We start from the raw sequence: 23034 nt of genomic DNA on the forward strand, positions 1-23034 counted from the left end.
TTTCTCTATACAGATATTGAGGGACCTTAATTATTATAAAAATATTATATATTTTTTATCTTATAAAATCTTAATACCAATCATCTTAAATTCGTATATTTTAAAATGTTTTAGGGAGTCAAGTGTCCAGGGCCACGTTGCCCACGCGGAGCTTGATTCTAGCCTTTTCTTGAAAAGAAAAAAACAAAAAAAAAGAAAAAGAAGACTTCGTACTTTGCATTTTTATTTTATTTTTTTAGGAACATTTTAAAATAATTGGAAAATGTCAAAAAAAAAATAATATATGCGTACAAAAATAGTATAATTTGACTCATATTTTTTAAAAATATGTAAAATATATTTGACAAATTAAAACTTGAAAAATCACAATGACACAATATATATTTAAGTAAATTACACTATTAATCTTTATGGTTTAGATGAAGCGTTACTTTAGTCCTTATAGTTTTAATTTGAACAATTTGACTCATCTATTTTCTAATTTGTTGTAATGCGATCCCTTCATCAATGTTAAAATTTCAAACGGGAAAAACCTACTTGCAAAATTGGAGTGCCAAAATGCAATTTTGAACATAATTTTTTTAGTTCAAATGTTAACAATGAATGACAGAATAATCATATTAAAACAAAATTAAAAATACAAAATTCAAATTATTTAAATTAAAATTATAAAAACTAAAACAAAACTTCGCTCAAACCAAGACTAGTGATGTAGCTTACCTTACATATTTTAAGGACCTGCTAGTGTAGTTTATCCAAACTCAAAATTTGTATTGAAAAATCAGATAAAACTTTTCTTTCCATCCTCAGGTCTGTCACAATGTACAGGTGGCTGTTTGTGAGGTGTGAAACTGGGAAGCTGAATGCAGCATTGCAGCTGTTCAGAGGCCTAGTTTTTTATTTTTTCTTCTCTGTCTCTTGGTTTTTCTGGGTTGGTTTCTCGTTAATCTTGGGTCAAGTACTAGTAGATGATATTGCTTCCTTAACAGTGTCAACCTAGTTGAAATTGTTAAGATTAGTAGTGATACTTTTTGCACTTCCCACTTTGTTGAAGTAAGTTTTATACTTGTATTGTTTTTTTCAACAATAACATTCTTTTTGCTTATCAAAAAAAAGTCTGTCACAATCTATGGTGGTGGTTGCATTCTATTAGAAACGACATTTATGTGGTTTATTTATTTTATTTTCTTTCTATATTCATATTTACCAAACTAACCTAACTAATATCCCTATAAATACACAAATATCAACCTTGCCCTGGGTAGCTCAAACTCAGTAGTTCTTGAGAACACTTTCTTGCAACAGTGAGTGCGAAGAAGAAAACTATGTGGACAGTTGGGTTGTGTGTTGTAGCACTGGTTACAATATTCATAACTCACTGGATTTATAAGTGGAAGAACCCTAAGTCCAATGGAGTCTTGCCGCCCGGTTCAATGGGACTCCCTTTCATTGGTGAGACCCTTCAACTTCTTATGCCCAACAAATCATTAGATCTCCATCCTTTCATCAAGAACAGAATTCAAAGGTAATATATTATATGTAAGCTAGCTCTTATTTTGCTTTTGCTTTTGATTTTGATTTTGATTTTTCTTTTTTCTTTTTTTTAAAAAAAATTTAGAAAATACTTTATTCTTTTTGAAATTTTCATATAGAACCGTTCATCAGAATGGATGAATGATTTTACACAATATTACACATCTAAAAAAATTATTTAAAAAATTATCTAGGAAAAAAATCAATGGTCAAACATTTATTGTGGCTCAAATTTCAATGATTTTAAATTTACATCCCCACACTGCTTTTTATACGAAAAAACATTTCAATTATTTTTTTGGTTTTGTTTTGAAGTGTAAGCTCATGAATTTGTCATATCTTATGTGTATATATATATATATATATATATTTTATATGTGCTTTTTATTTGTAAATCATTAGTGTTTGTGTTTGTGTTTTGTCTTTGCTAGTTACGCATTCCTTTGTTTGTTGTGCTGCTTTGCTTCTTTCAAAAAGAAATCTTTTTTAGTTTTATTTCTTTGAATTTTTTATTCCTATAATCTTTCTTTACATGAAAATTTATTGTCAAAATTTAAATTTTAAAAATAATATTTTTTTACTTTTTAATAATTAATATTTTTTTCAAATAAAGGTAACTATAATTAAGAAGTTGAAGTCAGAATACAAAAACTATTTTTTCACCTTTATAGCTATTTAAATTATTTTTACTCACTATGGCACACATTTTTAAATTAAAAAAATATAAACAACTTTGTGGATTGCACCAAAATAACCTAGAAAGATGCTAAGTTTTAATAATTAATTTATCTAAACATTTGAACTCTTGAAGGTGCAACTCATTTATTTGTGTGGTTCATGTATCACATATAAGTTAGAAAAATGATTTGTAAACACCGGTTTTTTTTTAAAAAAAAATATTATATGAAATTTTATTAGCATGTTTGATAATAACATTTTTTAAATATAAAATTATTTTAATGAGTCTTTAAGTTGAAATAGATAGTTAATGATTACCGAGAACACATCCAACAATACTCTCTAAAATTTTCTATAGAAACCATAATGCTGTGTTTGATTGGGAGATTTGGAGAAGGATTTGGAAAGGAAAAGAAAAACAGTGTGTGAAACTAAGTGAAATGTAGGTATATTTTATTCACATTTCATTAACTTTTCTCTTTCCCTTTCCAAATCCCTCCTCAAATCTTCCAACCAAACACAGCGTAAAAATATGTTTCTAATTTAGAACTCCATGTTGATTCCGATTATAATTTTTAACAAATGCCAACAAGTACTTGAAGGTGTTGTTTAATACTAAAATTTGTAAAATATATCAGATTTAAATTAATTAAATTTAAAAAAATCAACAAAATGTATTTTAGAATTAATTAAAAAGGTTTTGTTATTTATTTATATATTTTTGTATCCTCCGGACATTTATTTTATATTTTAGAATTAATTGAAAATGTATTTTTGTATCCTCCGAACATTTATTATCAAGACTATTTATTTGATATTAATGTATCATTTATGATAAGGTACAACAAAAAATTGAGAAGAACTGGAGGGGGTATCATTTCAAATGCCTTCGTTTGGGAAGGTAGGTTGATTTTTTGACTTTTTAATTATTTTTAGTTTAAACTAAAAAACCGTTTAGTTTGGTTTTTTTTTTTTTTTTTACTTTTGCAAGAGAAAAAGTGAAATGATTATAATTTGAATGTGATATTTTATTTTATTGACATTTTAATCTGTTATATCTTTTTATGACTAATTTAGAACTCGTTTGGAAACATACTAGTTTAGTAACTTTTTTAATTTTTTACGAAATGTAAAAAAATAAAAAGAATAATATGATAATTTATAATAATTTTTTGAATAAATTGAAGGTTATTAAACAAGGTCAGTCAAAAAGCCAAAAAAGGCTCATTTGCCAAAAAAAAAAAAAAAAAAAAAAAAAAGCTTTTGTGGAGTACTGATAAGGGCCCATGAATCATTCTAAAAATTTTGGATAAATTATAAATTTATCTATTGAAATTTATTTAAAATACGAATTATTTTATGTAATTTTTAAAAAAATTATAAATATTTTATTGTCATAATTTTTTATTTAACAAAATTAACTAAAAAAATAAAATTCATAACTACTCTCTTATACAATAATAAAATTATTTGGATTATTAATTAAAATATATTTTTGACATCATTAAAAATTATTTATTAGCTTAACCATTTATTAATAAAATAGGACTATTTGTTATGAAATTAGAAATTTTGAAGAGCTGAATATAATTTTTAAAACTAAAGGAGGCAATTTGTATTTAAAACGAATCTCAAGAGATGTATTTGTAATTTATCTTAAAATTTTACAGTGTAGAATTAAAATTTCAAAATAAATTATAAATTTATCTGGTGTAACTTTAATAATATGTGAAAAAATTAAATATATTAGCGGAGTTTATGTCCCTAACACCTTTTAAAAATTATAATTCTAACAAAAGAAATTTGATTTTTATATCGAGATATATTTAAGAGTTTTACATATTATAATTTTAAAAAAATAAATAATTTTTTTGTCTAAATAATTAAAAAACTCAAATAAATTATAATTTAAAATTATAATCAAATACCATTAATTAAAATTTTTTTAAGTAAATAAATAAGTATTATTAAACATGGCCAATGTGTTTATACAAATGGTGGTGAAAAGAGATGATTAGGGTCTTACCAACAAATTATTCTTTAGGCATAAGAAAATGATAAATAAAAAAATAAAAAAATAAATAAGTAAATCTCGTGACACTTTACTGAATTTAAAACACTTTTTAATAATTTTTTAACACTTTCTAACTTTCTTTTAAAAAAGATTAATTTTTCAAACTTTTGTTTACATTTATCTTGTATGCGAAAAAAATTATTTTCAAATTTCTATGTCCAAAACTGCAAAAGACAGACAGAAGTGTTTCATGTTACCGAGACTAGATCTGGATGTGTCGTTTTGTGTATAAATAATTAGACATTTCATTAGCTTCATTTGATATTATCTATTGTAGTTAATTTTTTTGTATTGAGATTTTTTTAATTTATTTTTTTAGTTTCGTTTAGTTTTTATTTTTGGATTTTTTTTTATTTTTATGAAAAAAAAAGTGTAATGATTATGATTTGAATGTGACAATTTATCCTATTTATTTATAAAACTTATTTTATATTTTTATGTTTTTTTAAGCTCAAAATATTTGCCGTACGGGACTACATCTTTGTTGTAGTTTGTGGATGAAAAAGTATTTATAAATTTTGATTATTAATTTTTAGTAGTTATTTGGGGTTAGATTTGTTAGTAATTTTTTTGAATTTTTTAATGATTGTTTAATTAATAAATTTTAAAAATTACTAAAAAAATTATTTTTTATGAGAAAAAAATTAATGTAATATTTAATTTTTTATTTTTTTGATTGTTTTAATAGTAGGTTTTTTAATTAATGTGTCGGCTAAGATCATTATCAAACAAAAAGATCTCTTTACTTTACTCGTGGGCCGCATGCTAACACACTCCCAAAATGACAAATTTAACCTTGATCTTAACATTTGAGAGTAATAAAAAAAATAGTTGAACCGATAATATTTAAAATGAAAAAAGATTAGGAGCTCGAGAATTTTTGGCTCGAGTGGCCCGAACATTTTCTCTCTCCTCTCCTCCTTTCCTTTCCTCTCTATCTCCTCTCCTCTCTGTCTCTATTCAAACACTCTCTGTACTCTCACCTCTCATCCCTCTCTCTGATTTGGGTTTGATGTTTTAATTTTGATTTGTTTTTTCTTTCTCTGAAACTGTTTTTTTTTTTTTTTTTTTTTTCTTGCTGGGTTTGATGAATCTCTTCTTCTTCTTCAACTTCATGAATCAAACCCATTTTGTCTGTTCCAAAAAAAAAAAAAAAAAAAAAAACCCCATTTGCAGAACTCTATGAACCAAAAAAAAAACCAGGCTGTGAACTCGAGTCAGAACATGAGATGCCATGTCTTCTTCACTACGAAAATCAAGGGATTCTCAGACAAAACTAAACTTGCAATGCATACATATGCATACAATTAATGGATATATATATGTGGATTATCCAAAGTCTAGTGTGAAGATTAATAAAAAGCAGAGAGGGAGAGAGAAATTGACCATGAAGTCAAACATCCACCTAATTAATAAAGAAGATTAATTTGGAATGTTGAAGTTTACAATTTTCAAAACTCACCAACCCACGCAATATATAAACACACACATATATATACATACATACATATATATAGACTTAAATAAAATCAAATATATGTAAAATAAGTTGAAAATTCTCCAAAATTAAGCATCAAAAATCCCAAACCGAACCCTACCCACAAATCCCATTTCCCATTTCATTCCAGAAATCTTATTATTGCACAAAATCAACAAACACAGAGAGAGAGAGAGTAACTATCCACGAAGAGAGAGAGAGAGAGAGCGAGAGAATAACAAGCCAGATGGTGATGGTGATCTTGAGGAAGATGTACCTGTGTGTTGATTTTGGTCGTAAAGATTTCAAACGAAGAATGAGAGAGAGTGAAGCTCTGTGTCTTCTTCTTTCCAAAGACAGAACATCAAACAAGACAGAGAAAGAGAGTAAAAGAAACAAAAAAAAAAACAAAACAAAAAAGAGGTACCAAAACGACGTCGTTTTGGTACCTCGAGCCACTCGAGCCATGCCACTTTCGAGCTATCTAGCAGGGTCGATTTAAAATTTTGTCATTCTCATCATTATAGAATTCCTAACAGAATTCCTAACAAAAACCAAACACTCAGTTAATATTCACATATATATTTTACTAATAGTAATGAGATTCTTCAGCAATGGGATCTTCATTCCCCCTCAAAATTTTTGTCATCCAAACAAACATTTTGTGTCAATAACATTTTGTTTTTGTCTTCTCACATTCCTAGCCATTCTTATAATTAAGTTATATTTAAATCATTAATTTGAGTAGAGATTGAAAAAGAAAAAGAGAAAAGGTGTGATTGAAACATAAACAATTTTTTTTTCTCTATTTACCTTTTCTTTTCCAAATTTATATCCAAAAAATTTATGACCCAAACACCATGTTATAGAATTTCTAACTAAACCAAATACTCTAATAATATTGAAACATAAATTTTATTAATAGTAATAAGATTTTTCATGTCAATAAAATGAAAGAGAAAATGCGAGTGAAATATAAGCTCTTTTTTTTTTTTTTTCAAATTCCTATCTAAATTCATAATTCAATACAGCGTTACAAAATCCCTAGCAAAATCAAATACTCGAACAATATTGACATTACTTTGAAAATCTTCACGTATAATTTCCATTCTCCGTCAAAATTCCTGCCATCCAAACACGCCCTTTGTTGTCTATATAACATTTTGTTTTTTTGCAGACATGGGCCAGTGTTCTCAACAAACTTGGTGGGTAGGCCCATGATAATATCAGCTGACCCACAACTCAACAACTTCATATTCAACCAAGAAGGGAGGGCAGTGGAGCTATGGTATTTGGACAGTTTCCAAAAGCTTTTTAACCTAGAAGGTGAAAACAGGCCCAATGCTGTAGGACACATTCACAAGTATGTGAGAGGTGTCTATTTGAACCTCTTTGGTGTTGAGAGCCTTAGGACTAAGCTTCTTACTGAGATTGAGAAAACTGTTCGAAGCAATCTTCGTGGTTGGTCCTCTAAAGGAACCCTTGATGCCAAACATGCCACTTCTAAAGTAAGCCTTTTTACTCTCTTTTGTGTATCAACAATTTTGTGTATATTTATATGATGGTCATCATCATTTGGCCCGAAAACCCGCGCTTAGGCTGGCTTGATCGGCTTTTACTTGGCTACAACTAGTACTCTTAGGCTTCGTTTGGGAAGCCTTGGTTGGAGTTTTTTTTGACTATTTTAGTCACAAAAAATAAAATAGGTTTTTTAACTTCATAAGACAAAACATCACATTCAACCCATAATCATTACATTATTTCTCTCACAAAAAAATCAAAAAAATCAAAAAAGTCAAAAGCCCTTCACAAACCAAAGTTTCGTTTGGGAAGTGGGTTGTTTTTTGACTTTTTTAGTCTGAGGCTAAAAAGCTTGGTTTGGGAAAGATTTTTGAATTTTTTGACTTTTTTTACTTTTTTGTGAGAGAATGAATGTAATGATTATGGGTTAGATGTGATATTTTGTCTTATTGAGTTAAAAAAATTATTTTGTTTTTTATGGCTATTTTAGCCAAAAAGGCTCTAAACCTCTCTTCCCAAACGGAGCTCAAGTTTTTTAGCCCCAGATTAAAATAGATAGAAAGTCAACTCACTTTCCAAACGGAGATTTTAGTAGACTAGCTCGACCCAAATAAGGCTTAGGTTAGACTTGGAAATAGATTTTGAAGCCCGGCCCGTGAGAAGTGATCCAGTGGCCCGGCCCATGAACTTGGCAAGAAAAAGGAAATAATTTTAAAAATTAGAAAAACAAAAAATCAAAAGAGGCTAAGGGGTTATCCTGCATGACAGCTCAACTTGACCTCTGGCTTCCTGGCCTAGCTTGGCCTGATGCAAACCCATAGAGTCAACACATTTATTAGGATTGGTTGTTTGGTATCGTGTTTTCATTTTTAATTTTCGTATTTTTGGAAAACAATATAAGAAAAATAAATAAAATTAGCTTTCTAGTGTTTTTTTAAAAGTGCATTGTTTTTTTATAAATTTAAAAAAAAAATCAGAAAATACTTTTCGGAAGTAGCTTGCCAAAACGGGTTTACTTTTCCAAAAATTGTACACAAAACAAAAAATAAAAATGATACCAGACATGTCAAATTTTGTTTGATTACTAAAAAATAAATTTTGTACAAACTATTATCTTTCCATTTCATTTGCCCATTTTAATTTGATATATCCAAGATTCAAATGTAATGTTGTACTAAACATCATCTCTTTTATGTTTGTGCTCCAATAATAGATGGTGGCTGTTTTTGCTGCAAAATACTTGTTTGGATATGATGCTGAAGCTGAAGGTTCATCTGAAGATATTGCAGACACCATTGATGGTTTTGTACAAGGTCTTCTCTCATTTCCATTGAACATCCCTGGTACAAGGTTCCACAAATGCATGAAGGTAACTGAGAAAAAAAAAAATTTTTGTCCTAATTTAAATAACAGTATCCGGGATGTTACCCCTATATCGGCCAATATCAGACAATATCAACTGACATATTGGTGAATATTGGTATCGAAACACCAAAATACCTCTACGTTTCAACCAATACTTAAAGCTCCTGTTCTGTATCAATGTTTTGTACTACAATTTTTCTATTTGTATAACTCTACTATTATGAATAATTAAGCTTGATTAATTATTTTGATTTAGGACAAAGACAAGTTGGAAAAGATGATTAATGATAAGTTGAAGGAGAGAATCAGTTCACCAGAGAAAGGTCAAGGGGACTTCCTTGATCAAGCAGTGAAAGACTTGAACACTGACTTCTTCTTGACAGAGACTTTCGTTGTCTCGGTCACCATGGGAGCTTTGTTTGCAACTGTTGAGTCCATTTCTACCTCAGTTGGACTGGCTTTCAAGTTCTTTGCAGAACACCCTTGGGTGGTAGAGGATCTGCAGGTATAAATACCTATTCAAAATCAGTTCTTCCACATGCACAAAATCCGATTACAAAATCAGACACAATTCTTTCATCTGGGCTGAGACTTACACTTTTGGCAGAGCCCACCTCATTGTATTTTACAATAAGTTTTGAGCTTTAATTTAAAGATTGCGCTTTGTACACATTTTTTGAACTGATAAATTACAATCCTGATAATTTTTCAGGCAGAGCATGATGCTCTTCTGAGTAGGAGAGAGAACGAGGATTCTCCTCTCACATGGGATGAATATAAATCGATGACTCGTACTATGCACGTAAGTACTCTATTCTATATAAGATTGTTAGTATATACTTGTTAATTAGAATAGCTTTAGCTTTATAATTATTAATTGTATAGCTTTACTTTATGCTTTCGGTGGTAGTGGGTTTTTTGGTATCCAATGCCCATATTTCTCTCTATAAAGAGAGACTTCATTCTCTTTGTAAATGATAACAAATATAGAAACATTTCAGAGTCTCTCTCTCGCTCTCTAGCTTCTCTCACTCTCTCAAACTAATCTTTCATGGTATCAGAGCCCAGTATTACATTTCTGGCAATTTTTTAGTCCCGTATACAGTGGCACACTACATCAAACTGTTCGAAATTTTCTCCTGATTCCAACGGCACCAAGCCCGTTCTCAGAAAACCTAACACGCGCCCCCACGCGCTGCCCTTATCCTCTGCGCGTCAACACTTCCGCCACCACTCTCACACGCGCCCACACGCGCCATCTGCTGTCGCTCACTTCCGCCACGCGCCCACATGCGCCCACACGTCCGCGGCTCCCATACGCCGCGCCTGCTACCGTACGCGTCTCGTGCGCCACTTCGCTAGTGTGCACCCGCGTGCGCCAAACCAGCTAACATGCGCCGCGCCTGCGCCTGTCTGCTACCGTGCGCCGTCACCTACCTGCTAACGTGCTCCTCCCTGCACTCTGCTAACGTGCGCCGCTGACATCACTGCTGACATCATCTCTGTCCAGCATACCTTTCCTTGCTATTTTCGACCTTCCGGACTCACTGGTACACTCTGTTTTACCTAATTTTGCTCCTACGGGTCTATTCCTATTACTTTAACCCTACTCAACTAGTATTATGGATCGTCATGATGCCTCACATCCCATTTCCATCGTTTTAAATGGTTCAAACTATGTTCTGTGGGCCCAAGCCATGTCCTCTTTCCTCAAAGGCAAGAAGCTCTGGCGAATTGTCACCGGGGATGTGGCTAAACCAATAAAAGACAGTGCCACTACTGAAACTCCTGTTCATACTGCTACATATGAAGACCGACTTGAGGAATGGGACAGTAAGAATTACCAAATCATTACCTGGTTTCGTAATACCTCTGTTACCTCTATCAGTCTTCAATTTGGCCGCTTTCAGCTTGACTCTGTAACTACTCCTGCGAAAGACATCTGGGATTTTTTGAAAGAACGATACCAGACTACTGGTCTTGCCCATCAATATCAACTTCAGAACCAACTTCACCGCATGTGCCAAGAATCCACTCAGTCCATTAATGACTTCCTTTCTCAAATATACTCTGTTTGGGATCAGCTTGCTCTTTCAGAACCAGCCTGGCATGACCCCGAAGATGCCGTTTTATTTACTATCCATCGCAACCAGCAAAGGTTGGTGCAATTTCTCATGGCTCTTACCCCCTCTTTTGAGCCCGTCCGTGCCTCTCTGCTTCATCGCCATCCCTTGTCCACTTTTGAACAAGCCATTTCTGAGTTGCTATCAGAGGAGACTCGTCTAGGTACTCTTCAAACTCACCATGTGGACTCTGTTCTTGCCACTCCTCCGTCCCGGCCATCATTTACCCAGCGGACCACTGCTTGCCTCTATTGTCAGAATCGGGGCCTTCCTTCAACCCATCTCCTGGTCAATTGCCCCGTCAGATCCTGCCGCTACTGCAACAAACTTGGTCCTGGTCATCTGCAACAGGATTGTTTTCGCAATCCATCCCGCTCATCCTCCAATAGCCACTCCTCTCGCGGTGGCTCTTCCCGGGGAAGCTTTCATCGTTCCGACAACCAGTCTCATCACACTGCTACTTCTGCTTCCGGGAATCAGTCTTATCACACTGCTGCTGCTGCTTTCGGGAATCAGTCTCATCACACTGACACTGCCACCTTTGCAGGGTTCTCTGAGTCACCTGCTCCATCTACCCCTCACTTTTCTCCAACGGATGTAGAGGCCATGCTCAAACAACTTCTCTCCTCATCTGGTACACCTCCTCCTACTGCTTTGTCTGTAATCCCAGGTAACTCTTCTTGGTATTTTGACTCTGCCTGTTGTAATCATATGACCTCCAGTTCTACTATCTTTTCTTCCTTATCTTCATCTCCTCATATTCCCTCAATACATACTGCTGATGGTTCCCTCATGTCTGTTCGTCATGTTGGTACTGTTTCCACCTCTTCTTTATCTATACCTCACGTTTATCATATCCCTGCTCTTACCTTAAACCTTATTTCCATTGGTCAATTATGTGAACTTGGTCTAACTGTCACATTTTCTGCTACTGATTGTTTGGTACAGGACCCTCAGACGGGACAGACTATTGGGATCGGCCGTAAGCGTGGACGTCTCTATGAACTCATTCACCTTCATGTTCCTGCCTCTCCTCAGATTGCTGCTCCTACATCTACTTCCTCATTATCTCCCTTTCATCTTTGGCATTGTCGCTTAGGGCATATTTCTGTTACTCGCTTAAGGTCTTTGGTTTCTAGTGGACAGTTGGGTCATGTAATTCCCGATAATTTCGATTATATACCCTGTCAACTTGCCAAACAACCTGCTTTATCATTTAATAAGAGTACTTCTGTTTCTCTTGCCCCTTTTGATCTTATACATAAGGATATTTGGGGGCCCTCCCCTACTACTACTATGGGGGGATCCCGAAGTGAAGACCATGGAACATAGTGCCTTTGAGGTAACGAAGGATGCGGAGTAGAGCAGTATAGTGGGGAGTGCGAGGAGCCGACATGTACTGACTGACAATGTGAACAGCATAGGCAATGTCAGGACGAGTGACTGTGAGATAGACAAGACTGCCGACGAGCTGGCGATAAAGAGTAGCATCAGAGAGAGGAGTCCCATCGAGAGGAGTGAGACGAATCTGAGGATCAACCGGAGTAGAGGCAGTTTTGCAATCAGTAAGACCAGCACGAGCCAGAAGATCGGATGCATATTTGGCCTGGGACAAATAGGAACCAGTAGAATCATGAGAGACTTCAAGGCCTAAGAAGTAGTTAAGAGTACCAAGGTCCTTCATCTCAAACTGTTGGTGGAGAAATTGTTTGAGGTGGAGAATACCAGCTTTATCATTACCAGTGATAATCATATCATCCACATACAGAAGAAGAAGAGTAGTACCATGAGAAGTAGTCCGTATAAAAAGAGCAGAGTCATAGGAGCTAGAGGTGAATCCGAAGTCATGAATGGTAGAACTGAACTTAGCAAACCAAGCACGAGGCGCTTGCTTGAGACCATAGAGAGCACGCTGTAGTTTGCAAACCTGATGAGGTTGAAAAGTGGACCCAGGTGGAGGTTGCATGTAGACCTCCTCAAGAAGATGACCATTGAGGAAAGCATTTTTGACATCCATCTGAAAGAGCCCCCAGTGGCGAGCAGTAGCAACAGCAAGTAAACTGCGAACGGAGGTAAGCCGAGCAACAGGAGAGAATGTCTCCTCATAATCAATGCCATATTCTTGGTTGAAACCCTTGGCAACAAGACGAGCTTTGTAGCGTTCAATAGAGCCATCAGAATGTGTTTTGATTTTGTAAACCCATTGAGTTTACCTGTGGAAAATGATTGATATCTCAGCAGAGGAAATGATTGATATCTCAGGAACTCCAGAGCCAGAGGAAATTATGCTCGAAGTATGCAAGGGCCTTCACGAAGTATCATATATTTGGTCCATGGGGTGGGTCGGCTCGTTGAGTTTTTGGCTTGTGAAGTTTCTGCAAATTAGAATTTAATTAATTAGTATAGTTGAAAAAAAAAAAGAAAAAAAAAAGAGCAAGCCTCGGTATGCAGAAAAGCTTAGGTCCACAGACGCCAGCAACAGAAAAGTGCACAAAGCTCACATGAGATGGGCTCACACAAATGCATCTCCATTCTTCCTTTGAAATCTCATTCATTTTATTATTATTATAATTCTTATTATTATTATAAACACCATCAGCATCTATGACCCAACCCCATGCTCTCTCGTTTTTCAAACCCATTTTACTTTTCTTCCTTTATTATTTTTTTATTTTTTCTTTTCATTTATTTTACACCACCAAACACTTTACACCCACTCTCTCTCTCTCTCTCAATCCGGAAAACAGATTTTCTCTCTCTCACTTTACTTTTTCCACCACCCACAAAACATTATCATCACCATTCCACCAATACTAATATATATATATTTATGTCTCTTTTTATTCCATCCCACCACACTTATTGGGCCACCTGTCCACCCACATTGGCTCCACTTTTCATTACAAAAAAAAAAAAAACCCTTCCTCTCATTTTTTTTTTTTTTTAACATCTTCCCTCTGTGTTGAGCTGTTTTGCTCCACTTTATCAATCCCTTTGTTTCAACCTCAAATAGGTTTCTATCTTCACACCTATTTGAGTTTGAGGGGGGGTTATACATATATCATGGTGAGCATGGTTATATACCATGGGAACCACCCAAGCCACCCCATGGCGTACTCCCTAAGTCGCCCTCTTGGTGCACTACCAAAAGCTTCTACATCGGTCCGGCATGACCCCGTAAACTGTCCCGACATTGATTCCGGTCAGCTTCTACAACGGTCCGGCATGACCCCATAAACTGTCCCGACATTGATTCCGGTTAGCTTCTACATCGGTCCGGCATGACCTCGTAAACTGTCCAGACATTATCTGCTACAACGGTCCGACACGACCATACAGTGTCTTCTCCAACGGTGTGACACGACCATACCGTGTCTTCAACAACGGTCTGACACGACCATACAGTGTCTCCTATCCTATTTTATTTTATTTTATTTTTCTACTCTCTCCAAACTCAAGTTGGTTGGTTCCTATCCTCCTTGAGTTTGAGGGGGGCTGTTAGAATATAATATGTAAGGTATTGCTTTAATAATTAGGTTAGTATAATAATTAGTATGCTTTAATAATGTACCTTTAATAATGTTGTTTGGTTTGTGCTTCTACTTTAGGTTTGTAATTGTTCTCCCTCTCCTCTATAAAGGAGAGAGCTCAACACAACATTCAATACATCAATCATAATATATACACAATTTATGCTCTCTCTCTCTATCAGTGAAAGGAGGATAGCGACGAAAACATTTGGTGTTCCCAGAAAACGACATGGCGGGAGATACGAAGACGTTTAGAGAGAGGATCCCAACAGCGAAAGCCTTTATGTTCAATACCATACCCAAGAAAGCAACAAAGTCGAGAGCGAGGTTCAAGCTTGGTGTGTTCATGGGATTGAAGTAGAACAAAACAGGCAGAGCCAAAAACCCGGAGATTGGCGTAAGGAGGGGGAGTGCCATGCAGACGTTCAAAGGGAGTTTGATTATGGATGACAGGGGTAGGAGCACAGTTGATAGTGTAAACAGCAGTGAGGGCAGCTTCTCCCCAAAAGTTTTCAGGGCAGGAAGAAGAGAGAAGGAGAGCGCGAGTAGTGTCAAGAATATGCCTATGTTTCCGTTCAGCGCGGCCATTTTGCTGGGACGTGCCAGCACAGGAACGATGAGGCAGTGTACCATGATGCTGAAGAAAGGAAAGGAAATCTGAATCCCGATATTCCATAGCATTGTCAGAGTGAAAAATTTTGATGGCTTTGGAGAATTGGGTGTGAACCATTTGTGCAAATCGATAATAAATGTGTTTAAGTTCAGACCTATTTTTCATGAGAAAAAGCCAAGTAAACCGGGAAAAATCATCAATAAAAACAACAAAATAGCGGGATCCCCCCATAGTAGTAGTAGGGGAGGGCCCCCAAATATCCGAATGTATAAGATCAAAAGGGGCAAGAGAAACAGAAGTACTCTTATTAAATGATAAAGCAGGTTGTTTGGCAAGTTGACAGGGTATACAATCGAAATTATCGGGAATTACATGACCCAACTGTCCACTAGAAACCAAAGACCTTAAGCGAGTAACAGAAATATGCCCTAAGCGACAATGCCAAAGATGAAAGGGAGATAATGAGGAAGTAGATGTAGGAGCAGCAATCTGAGGAGAGGCAGGAACATGAAGGTGAATAAGTTCATAGAGACGTCCACACTTACGGCCGATCCCAATAGTCTGCCCCGTCTGAGGGTCCTGTACCAAACAATCAGCAGCAGAAAATGTGACAGTTAGACCAAGTTCACATAATTGACCAATGGAAATAAGGTTTAAGGTAAGAGCAGGGATATGATAAACGTGAGGTATAGATAAAGAAGAGGTGGAAACAGTACCAACATGACGAACAGACATGAGGGAACCATCAGCAGTATGTATTGAGGGAATATGAGGAGATGAAGATAAGGAAGAAAAGATAGTAGAACTGGAGGTCATATGATTACAACAGGCAGAGTCAAAATACCAAGAAGAGTTACTTGGGATTACAGACAAAGCAGTAGGAGGAGGTGTACCAGATGAGGAGAGAAGTTGTTTGAGCATGGCCTCTACATCCGTTGGAGAAAAGTGAGGGGTAGATGGAGCAGGTGACTCAGAGAACCCTGCAGAGGTGGCAGTGTCAGTGTGATGAGACTGATTCCCGGAAGCAGCAGCAGCAGTGTGATAAGACTGATTCCCGAAAGCAGAAGTAGCAGTGTGATGAGACTGGTTGCCGGAACGATGAAAGCTTCCCCGGGAAGAGCCACCGCGAGAGGAGTGGCTATTGGAGGATGAGCGGGATGGATTGCGAAAACAATCCTGTTGCAGATGACCAGGACCAAGTTTGTTGCAGTAGCGGCAGGATCTGACGGGGCAATTGACCAGGAGATGGGTTGAAGGAAGGCCCCGATTCTGACAATAGAGGCAAGCAGTGGTCCGCTGGGTAAATGATGGCCAGGACGGAGGAGTGGCAAGAACAGAGTCCACATGATGAGTTTGAAGAGTACCTAGACGAGTCTCCTCTGATAGCAACTCAGAAATGGCTTGTTCAAGAGTGGGCAAGGGATGGCGATGAAGCAGAGAGGCACGGACGGGCTCAAAAGAGGGGGTAAGAGCCATGAGAAATTGCACCAACCTTTGCTGGTTGCGATGGATAGTAAATAAAACGGCATCTTCGGGGTCATGCCAGGCTGGTTCTGAAAGAGCAAGCTGATCCCAAACAGAGTATATTTGAGAAAGGAAGTCATTAATGGACTGAGTGAATTCTTGGCGCATGCGGTGAAGTTGGTTCTGAAGTTGATATTGATGGGCAAGACCAGTAGTCTGGTATCGTTCTTTCAAAAAATCCCAGATGTCTTTCGTAGGAGTAGTTACAGAGTCAAGCTGAAAGCGGCCAAATTGAAGACTGATAGAGGTAACAGAGGTATTACGAAACCAGGTAATGATTTGGTAATTCTTACTGTCCCATTCCTCAAGTCGGTCTTCATATGTAGCAGTATGAACATGAGTTTCAGTAGTGGCACTGTCTTTTATTGGTTTAGCCACATCCCCAGTGACAATTCGCCAGAGCTTCTTGCCTTTGAGGAAAGAGGACATGGCTTGGGCCCACAGAACATAGTTTGAACCATTTAAAATGACGGAAATGGGATGGGAGGCATCATGACGATCCATAATACTAGTTGAGTAGGGTTAAAGTAATAGGAATAGACCCGTAGGAGCAAAATTAGGTAAAACAGAGTGTACCAGTGAGTCCGGAAGGTCGAAAATAGCAAGGAAAGGTATGCTGGACAGATATGATGTCAGCAGTGATGTCAGCGGCGCACGTTAGCAGAGTGCAGGGAGGAGCACGTTAGCAGGTAGGCGACGGCGCACGATAGCAGACAGGCGCAGGCGCGGCGCACGTTAGCTGGTTTGGCGCACGCGGGTGCACACTAGCGAAGTGGCGCACGAGACGCGTACGGTAGTAGGCGCGACGTATGGGAGCCGCGGACGTGTGGGCGCGTGGCGGAAGTGAGCGACAGCAGATGGCGCATGTGGGCGCGTGTGAGAGTGGTGGCGGAAGTGTTGACGCGCAGAGGATAAGGGCGGCGCGTGGGGGCGCGTGTTAGGTTTTCTGAGAACGGGCTTGGTGCCGTTGGAATCAGGAGAAAATTTCGAACAGTTTGATGTAGTGTGCCGCTGTATACGGGACTAAAAAATTGCCAGAAATGTAATACTGGGCTCTGATACCATGAAAGATTAGTTTGAGAGAGTGAGAGAAGCTAAAGAGCGAGAGAGAGACTCTGAAATGTTTCTATATTTGTTATCATTTACAAAGAGAATGAAGTCTCTCTTTATAGAGAGAAATATGGGCATTGGATACCAAAAAACCCACTACCACCGAAAGCATAAAGTGAAGCTATACAATTAACAATTACACCGAAAACATAAAGTAAAGCTATCCACCCCTCTCTACTGTGACAATCAGAGTGCCATTCAGATTGCTCACAATGATGTTTTTCATGATCGCACCAAACATATTGAGATTGATTGTCATTTCATTCGCCAGCATGTTACTTGTGGAACTGTTCATCTTCTTCCTATTGCTTCAGTCGATCAACCCGCTGATATCTTCACTAAGGCTCATCCTCCTGGCCGCTTCAATGATCTTGTTTCCAAACTCAACTTGGTTGATACTTTCCCTCCTTGAGTTTGCGGGAGGCTGTTAGTATATACTTGTTAATTAGAATAGCTTTAGCTTTATAATTATTAATTGTATAGCTTTACTTTATGCTTTCCGTGTAATTGTTAATTGTATAGCTTCACTTTATGCTTTCGGTGGTAGTGGGTTTTTTGGTATCCAATGCCCATATTTCTCTCTATAAAGAGAGACTTCATTCTCTTTGTAAATGATAACAAATATAGAAACATTTCAGAGTCTCTCTCTCGCTCTCTAGCTTCGCTCACTCTCTCAAACTAATCTTTCAAAGATAATGTTATTTATATAGAATTTATCGCAAGAATGATGTATCAGAGACATTTTTATAATTAGATATCATTTAAATGAACACTTTTACATCATTTTGTATATAAATTATGTATATTAGTACACATTATATATAGGTTGGCTTCTCATTCCAATTCTTCTTCATGCACATTAAGACCATGTTTGGATTAAAATTTGAGCATGGATTTATAGAGGGAGAGGAAAAAGTAGGGGAAATAATAACTTTTATTTCATAAACTTTTTCTATTCTTGTTTCTTTTTCCCTTCAAAATTCCTCTAACAAACTTTAATCCAAACGCAATCTAAAAAATTGACATTGCGGTATTAACTAACATGTTTGGTTTTGCAGTTTATCAATGAAGTCCTTCGATTGGGAAATGTTTTTCCAGGGATCTTAAGAAGAGCATTGAAAGATATTCCACATAATGGTATGTATGTAGTAACAATTAAATATTTTTACATTTCAAGATTGAAGATTGTATTTGAATTTTCAATTTATAAAGAATTTGTAGAAGAAAAAAATATATATAAGGAATTTATAAAAAATAAATAAATTATTAAATACTCTCAGAATTTGCCCCGTGATATTTGTTATCGGACTATTGTTTGGGCACCAAATTGCCAATCCCTCATGTTTTGGTATTATCCAATCCTACCTTTCCCGGGATTAAAAAATAATTTGATCAGCATGTTTGGTTAGAGTTTTTCAAAAACTCTTTTTAGAAAATTTTACTTTCTTATTTTCCGTATTTTTTTATTTTTACTGAATTTTTTAATATTTTAAACAATTTTTTTTTTACTTTTTAGACATACCTAACATAAATATACCGAAAAAGTAAAAAATTTGTGAAAGAAACCTTTTAAAAATTCACTAAATACCAAAAATACAAAAAAATACGAGAATTCAATACATTTTTTGTATTTTTATGTATTTATTAATTTTTAAAAATATTTTTTCACAATTTTTTTACTTTTTAGATACATCTAAATAAGGTGCATCTAAAAAAGTAAAAAAAATGTTTAAAATTTTAAAAATATTCACTAAAAAAAAATACGAAAATCAAAAAACTCAATTTTCAAAAAATTTAATCCAAAAAACTCAAACCAAACACTATTTTTTAATTTATAAATATAAGTCTTTTTAATGATTTTTTTTTAAAATAATAAAATCAAAACTTGCAACATTATTGTGTACAAATTTTATATTTAATTTTTCTGTTATTTGTCACACTAATATTGAAATATATCTGAATTTAATTGTGGAATAATTGGTCTACAGGTTACACAATTCCAGCAGGATGGACTATCATGGTGGTGACCTCTACTCTTCAAATAAACCCCAAAGTATTTGAAGATCCCCTCTCATTCAATCCTAGGCGTTGGAAGGTGCATCATTTGATCTCAACTCTTCTAGTATACTTTTAGAATTTGATCATGAAATCAGACACAATTCTTTCATATTGGGTGGGACTTTTACATTTGATCAGTTCTATTAATATGAGAGAGTTATATCTGATTCTGTGATCGTCTTTACAATTTTTCGATCACTTCTTTGAAAGAAAAATATCTGTGGTAATAACAGTTTTAAAAATATAACTCTTCATCTTTCTTTTATTATTTATTATTACAATGTGTCTAATTAAAAATGAAATAAAATGAATAATCAATTACAGTATAAATCATAATTATATATAAACTCACATGGTGAAAGTCAAAATTTTAATTTCTTAATCAAGTACAAAGGTTCTACGCTTAACAGGCTAATATCGTTGATTGATTATATATACGAGGCATCTTAACAGTTTTTCTTCTCTTTTTCTTTTTTTTTAAGTGAAAATCAAAATTTGCTATATCATTTTGTATTGATTTTTGTTTATATAACACTACTACATATATTCAACGTAAGTGTACTACTGGTCAGTGACATTTGATAAACTCAATTTTTTCTTTTTCTTTTTCTTTTTTTGTTTGATGAGAACAGGACATAGATCAAGACACACAATCAAAGAACTTCATGCCTTTTGGTGGAGGGACCAGACAATGTGCAGGTGCAGAGTTGGCCAAGGCTTTCTTTGCCACCTTTATCCATGTCTTGATCAGCGAATACAAGTAAGTTGAACTATAAACAAGTCAAGTAGAATCAAATCGAATTTTAAAGTGTTTATGTTTGACTACTGAAAATTACTTGAACTTGAGCCAATTTCAAGTCGAATTTAAAGAATCAAATTAAAACACGACTTTATTAAACCTAAATTAATATGAACATAAAAGTGTAAAAAGTCCAGCGGAATATAAATAAATGCTAATATTATATAAATTTGGTAAACATAACTTTCGTTGTTTATGGCCTTAATATTGGTAAATTCGATAATTGAAGACAAGATACACCAGTCATGTAAAATATATTGACTTCTCACAAGTTGGTATATGTCATAGTTTTCTGTGTCAGTATTGATCTTTCTTAATTCTTTGAGAATAGGTGGACCAAAGTGAAGGGAGGAAATGTGTCAAGAACACCAATGTTGCGATTTGATGATGGAATACTCATTAACATCTCCAAGAAGAACAACTGAGACACACTCACTCTTCCACTTCTTCTACTTCTTCTTCTAGCAATGGATCAATGTGATTGAAGCCCACCTGGTCATAAAAAAAAAAAAAAAAAGAATAGTATTACCCTTGTATATGGGTTTGTGTTTCTCTTATTTTATGAGATAATATTAGTTTAGATTTTGTAATAAAGTCGGTTGGCATTGTACTTTTTTCAAGTGTTTTGCACTGAACTGGTAAAAAAGTTTTAAGGGTATGTTTCTCATTTGTTATTTCAATGGCAAATAATTTATCAGAAAATTAAAGTGTAATGTGAGGCATAGCTTTGGCCCCTCCATATATACATAGAAAATTTATTAAAACAAGTCAACGGTCATATGATACGATTTAAGATAAGAGGACAGGAGAGAATAAAAACAAATAATCCCTGTAAATTATAACTAACAAATTAATTTGCTAGCAATTCATCATCATCATCTAGTCTAGCCATGCACTATGAGATGCTATGCTTATCTTGTGGGTGCAAAAATTATTTATGTCCATTTTTTAATTTTTTTTTATATATTTATCTATCTCAAAACGCACATAGTAATTGAATAATTTGAATTTTTTGAATTATTACAATCTTTAAACATAATTTAATAGTGTATGTAATTGATCTTGTGAGTTCAAATCTTCAAATGGCCTAAAACCAACAAGAGAACGATAAATCTTAAATAATACTAGTGTGCTAGTTAAAGACTCTTTCACGGTTAAGTTGAAGGATGAGATTTTTTATAATTTACCTTGTGGTCTAAAATTTCTTTATATTTTCACATGTTTTCTATTCAACAAATCAGAATTTTTTTAATTAATTTTTTCTAGAATATTTTTTATTAAAATTATAATAGTACTAGTATCACTCTAAAAATCCAAACAAATCACCAACGGTGTTCTCGTTTGGCTTTGTAAAACAACTTTTGTTAGATATGGTGGGCATGATTTAGGAGCTATTTGATAATTTAATACAATACTTGAAATAAAATTTAATTAAATTCATTTTTAAGTAGCAAGATACTTAGGTGGTATTTGATAAAGCTGAAAACTGAAAATTAAAAACTAAATATTGAAAATTAAATACTGAATTTTTTAAATTGAAAAGTTATTTGATAAAAATTTAAATGTTAAACTAAAAATAATTGTTAAACTAAAATAATTGTTTGATATATATAAGATCAAATTTAAAATTTATTATTTTTAAATTGTATATTTTAATTTTTATATTGTAATGGTGGTAGTGGTAGTGGTAGTGGTAGTGGTGGTGGTGGTGATGGTATGATGGTTGTGGTGGTGATAGTAAAATGATAGTGGTATTTATGATAAAAATGACAATTGTGGTAAAAATGGTGATAGTAATGGTAGTGGTGGTGGCAGTGGTAGCGTTAATGATGGCATGATAGTGGTGGTGGTGATGGTGATGGTGGTAGTGGTGAGTTGTAATAGTATATATCGATACTTATGTTTAATATTTATAAATTTAGTCAGAATTAAGTATGTTTCATATGACTTAAAATTTTCTTAACTTTTAGCTTACATTTTAAGAGTCATTTAAATTTTTAAGTGATATCAATTGTACTTATCAAACGAATTTAATTAATTATCACTTAATAGATTCATATAAGTTCTAAATTATGTTATCAAATGCCCTCTTAATCTAATATAAATGTATAAGTAACATAAATCGTTATAAACTCATTGCCCACCACTATTGCCACCGTCAACGCCTCTACTACTGTGACTATTATTATCGCCACCACTACTGCTATGAGCAACTCCACCACAATTGTTATTGTTGCCAGCTGTGTGAAGAAACGTGCATAAGAGAAAAGAAAAGAAGGGGGGGAATGGGCGGGAGGCTCAAGTGTTATTTTTTTATAATTTATTTTAGGATACAGCTTATTTTCAACGGTAATGATAGAGAGTTTTAAGTACAAAATTTTAAATGGAGTTTTATACTGTTGACAGTAGAGGTGTAATTTGGACGGACTCAATCTAAGCAATTCGTACTTAGTTTGAGTTGTTTTAGGGCTTGGGTAACAATATATTGTAATCTGAACGGGGTCTGGGCAAATTTTTGATGCCAAATTGTAATTCAGGCCGGGCTTAGGCAGAATCTGTGGGTAACCCGAGCAATTCGAACCCGAACTGCATTTAATATATTATTTAAATTATATAATATATGTATAAA

The 23034-nt window shown here is 34.6% G+C and overlaps 1 protein-coding gene across 2 annotated transcripts; it reads left to right on the top strand.

Annotated features, from left to right (window-relative positions):
* Window positions 1-757: 757 nt before the first annotated feature.
* LOC114308130 (beta-amyrin 16-alpha-hydroxylase CYP87D16) lies at window positions 758-21107 on the top strand. 2 transcript variants are annotated; one of them, XM_028253619.2, is made up of 9 exons: window positions 758-1525; window positions 6940-7270; window positions 8497-8652; window positions 8905-9153; window positions 9361-9450; window positions 18607-18685; window positions 19537-19643; window positions 20239-20366; window positions 20737-21107. In XM_028253619.2, the coding sequence occupies exons 1-9, from the start codon at window positions 1326-1328 to the stop codon at window positions 20828-20830; spliced, it is 1434 nt and encodes a 477-aa protein (XP_028109420.2). In that variant the 5' UTR covers window positions 758-1325; the 3' UTR covers window positions 20831-21107. The 2 variants fall into 2 exon arrangements, with proteins under 2 accessions (XP_028109420.2, XP_082742544.1); XM_082886418.1 differs by lacking the exon at window positions 758-1525 and adding an exon at window positions 2775-3112.
* The last annotated feature ends 1927 nt before the right edge of the window (window positions 21108-23034 follow it).

This window comes from Camellia sinensis, chromosome 9, assembly GCF_055761805.1.
Source record: "Camellia sinensis isolate YWXY chromosome 9, ASM5576180v1, whole genome shotgun sequence".
NCBI classification, from domain to species: Eukaryota; Viridiplantae; Streptophyta; class Magnoliopsida; order Ericales; family Theaceae; genus Camellia; species Camellia sinensis.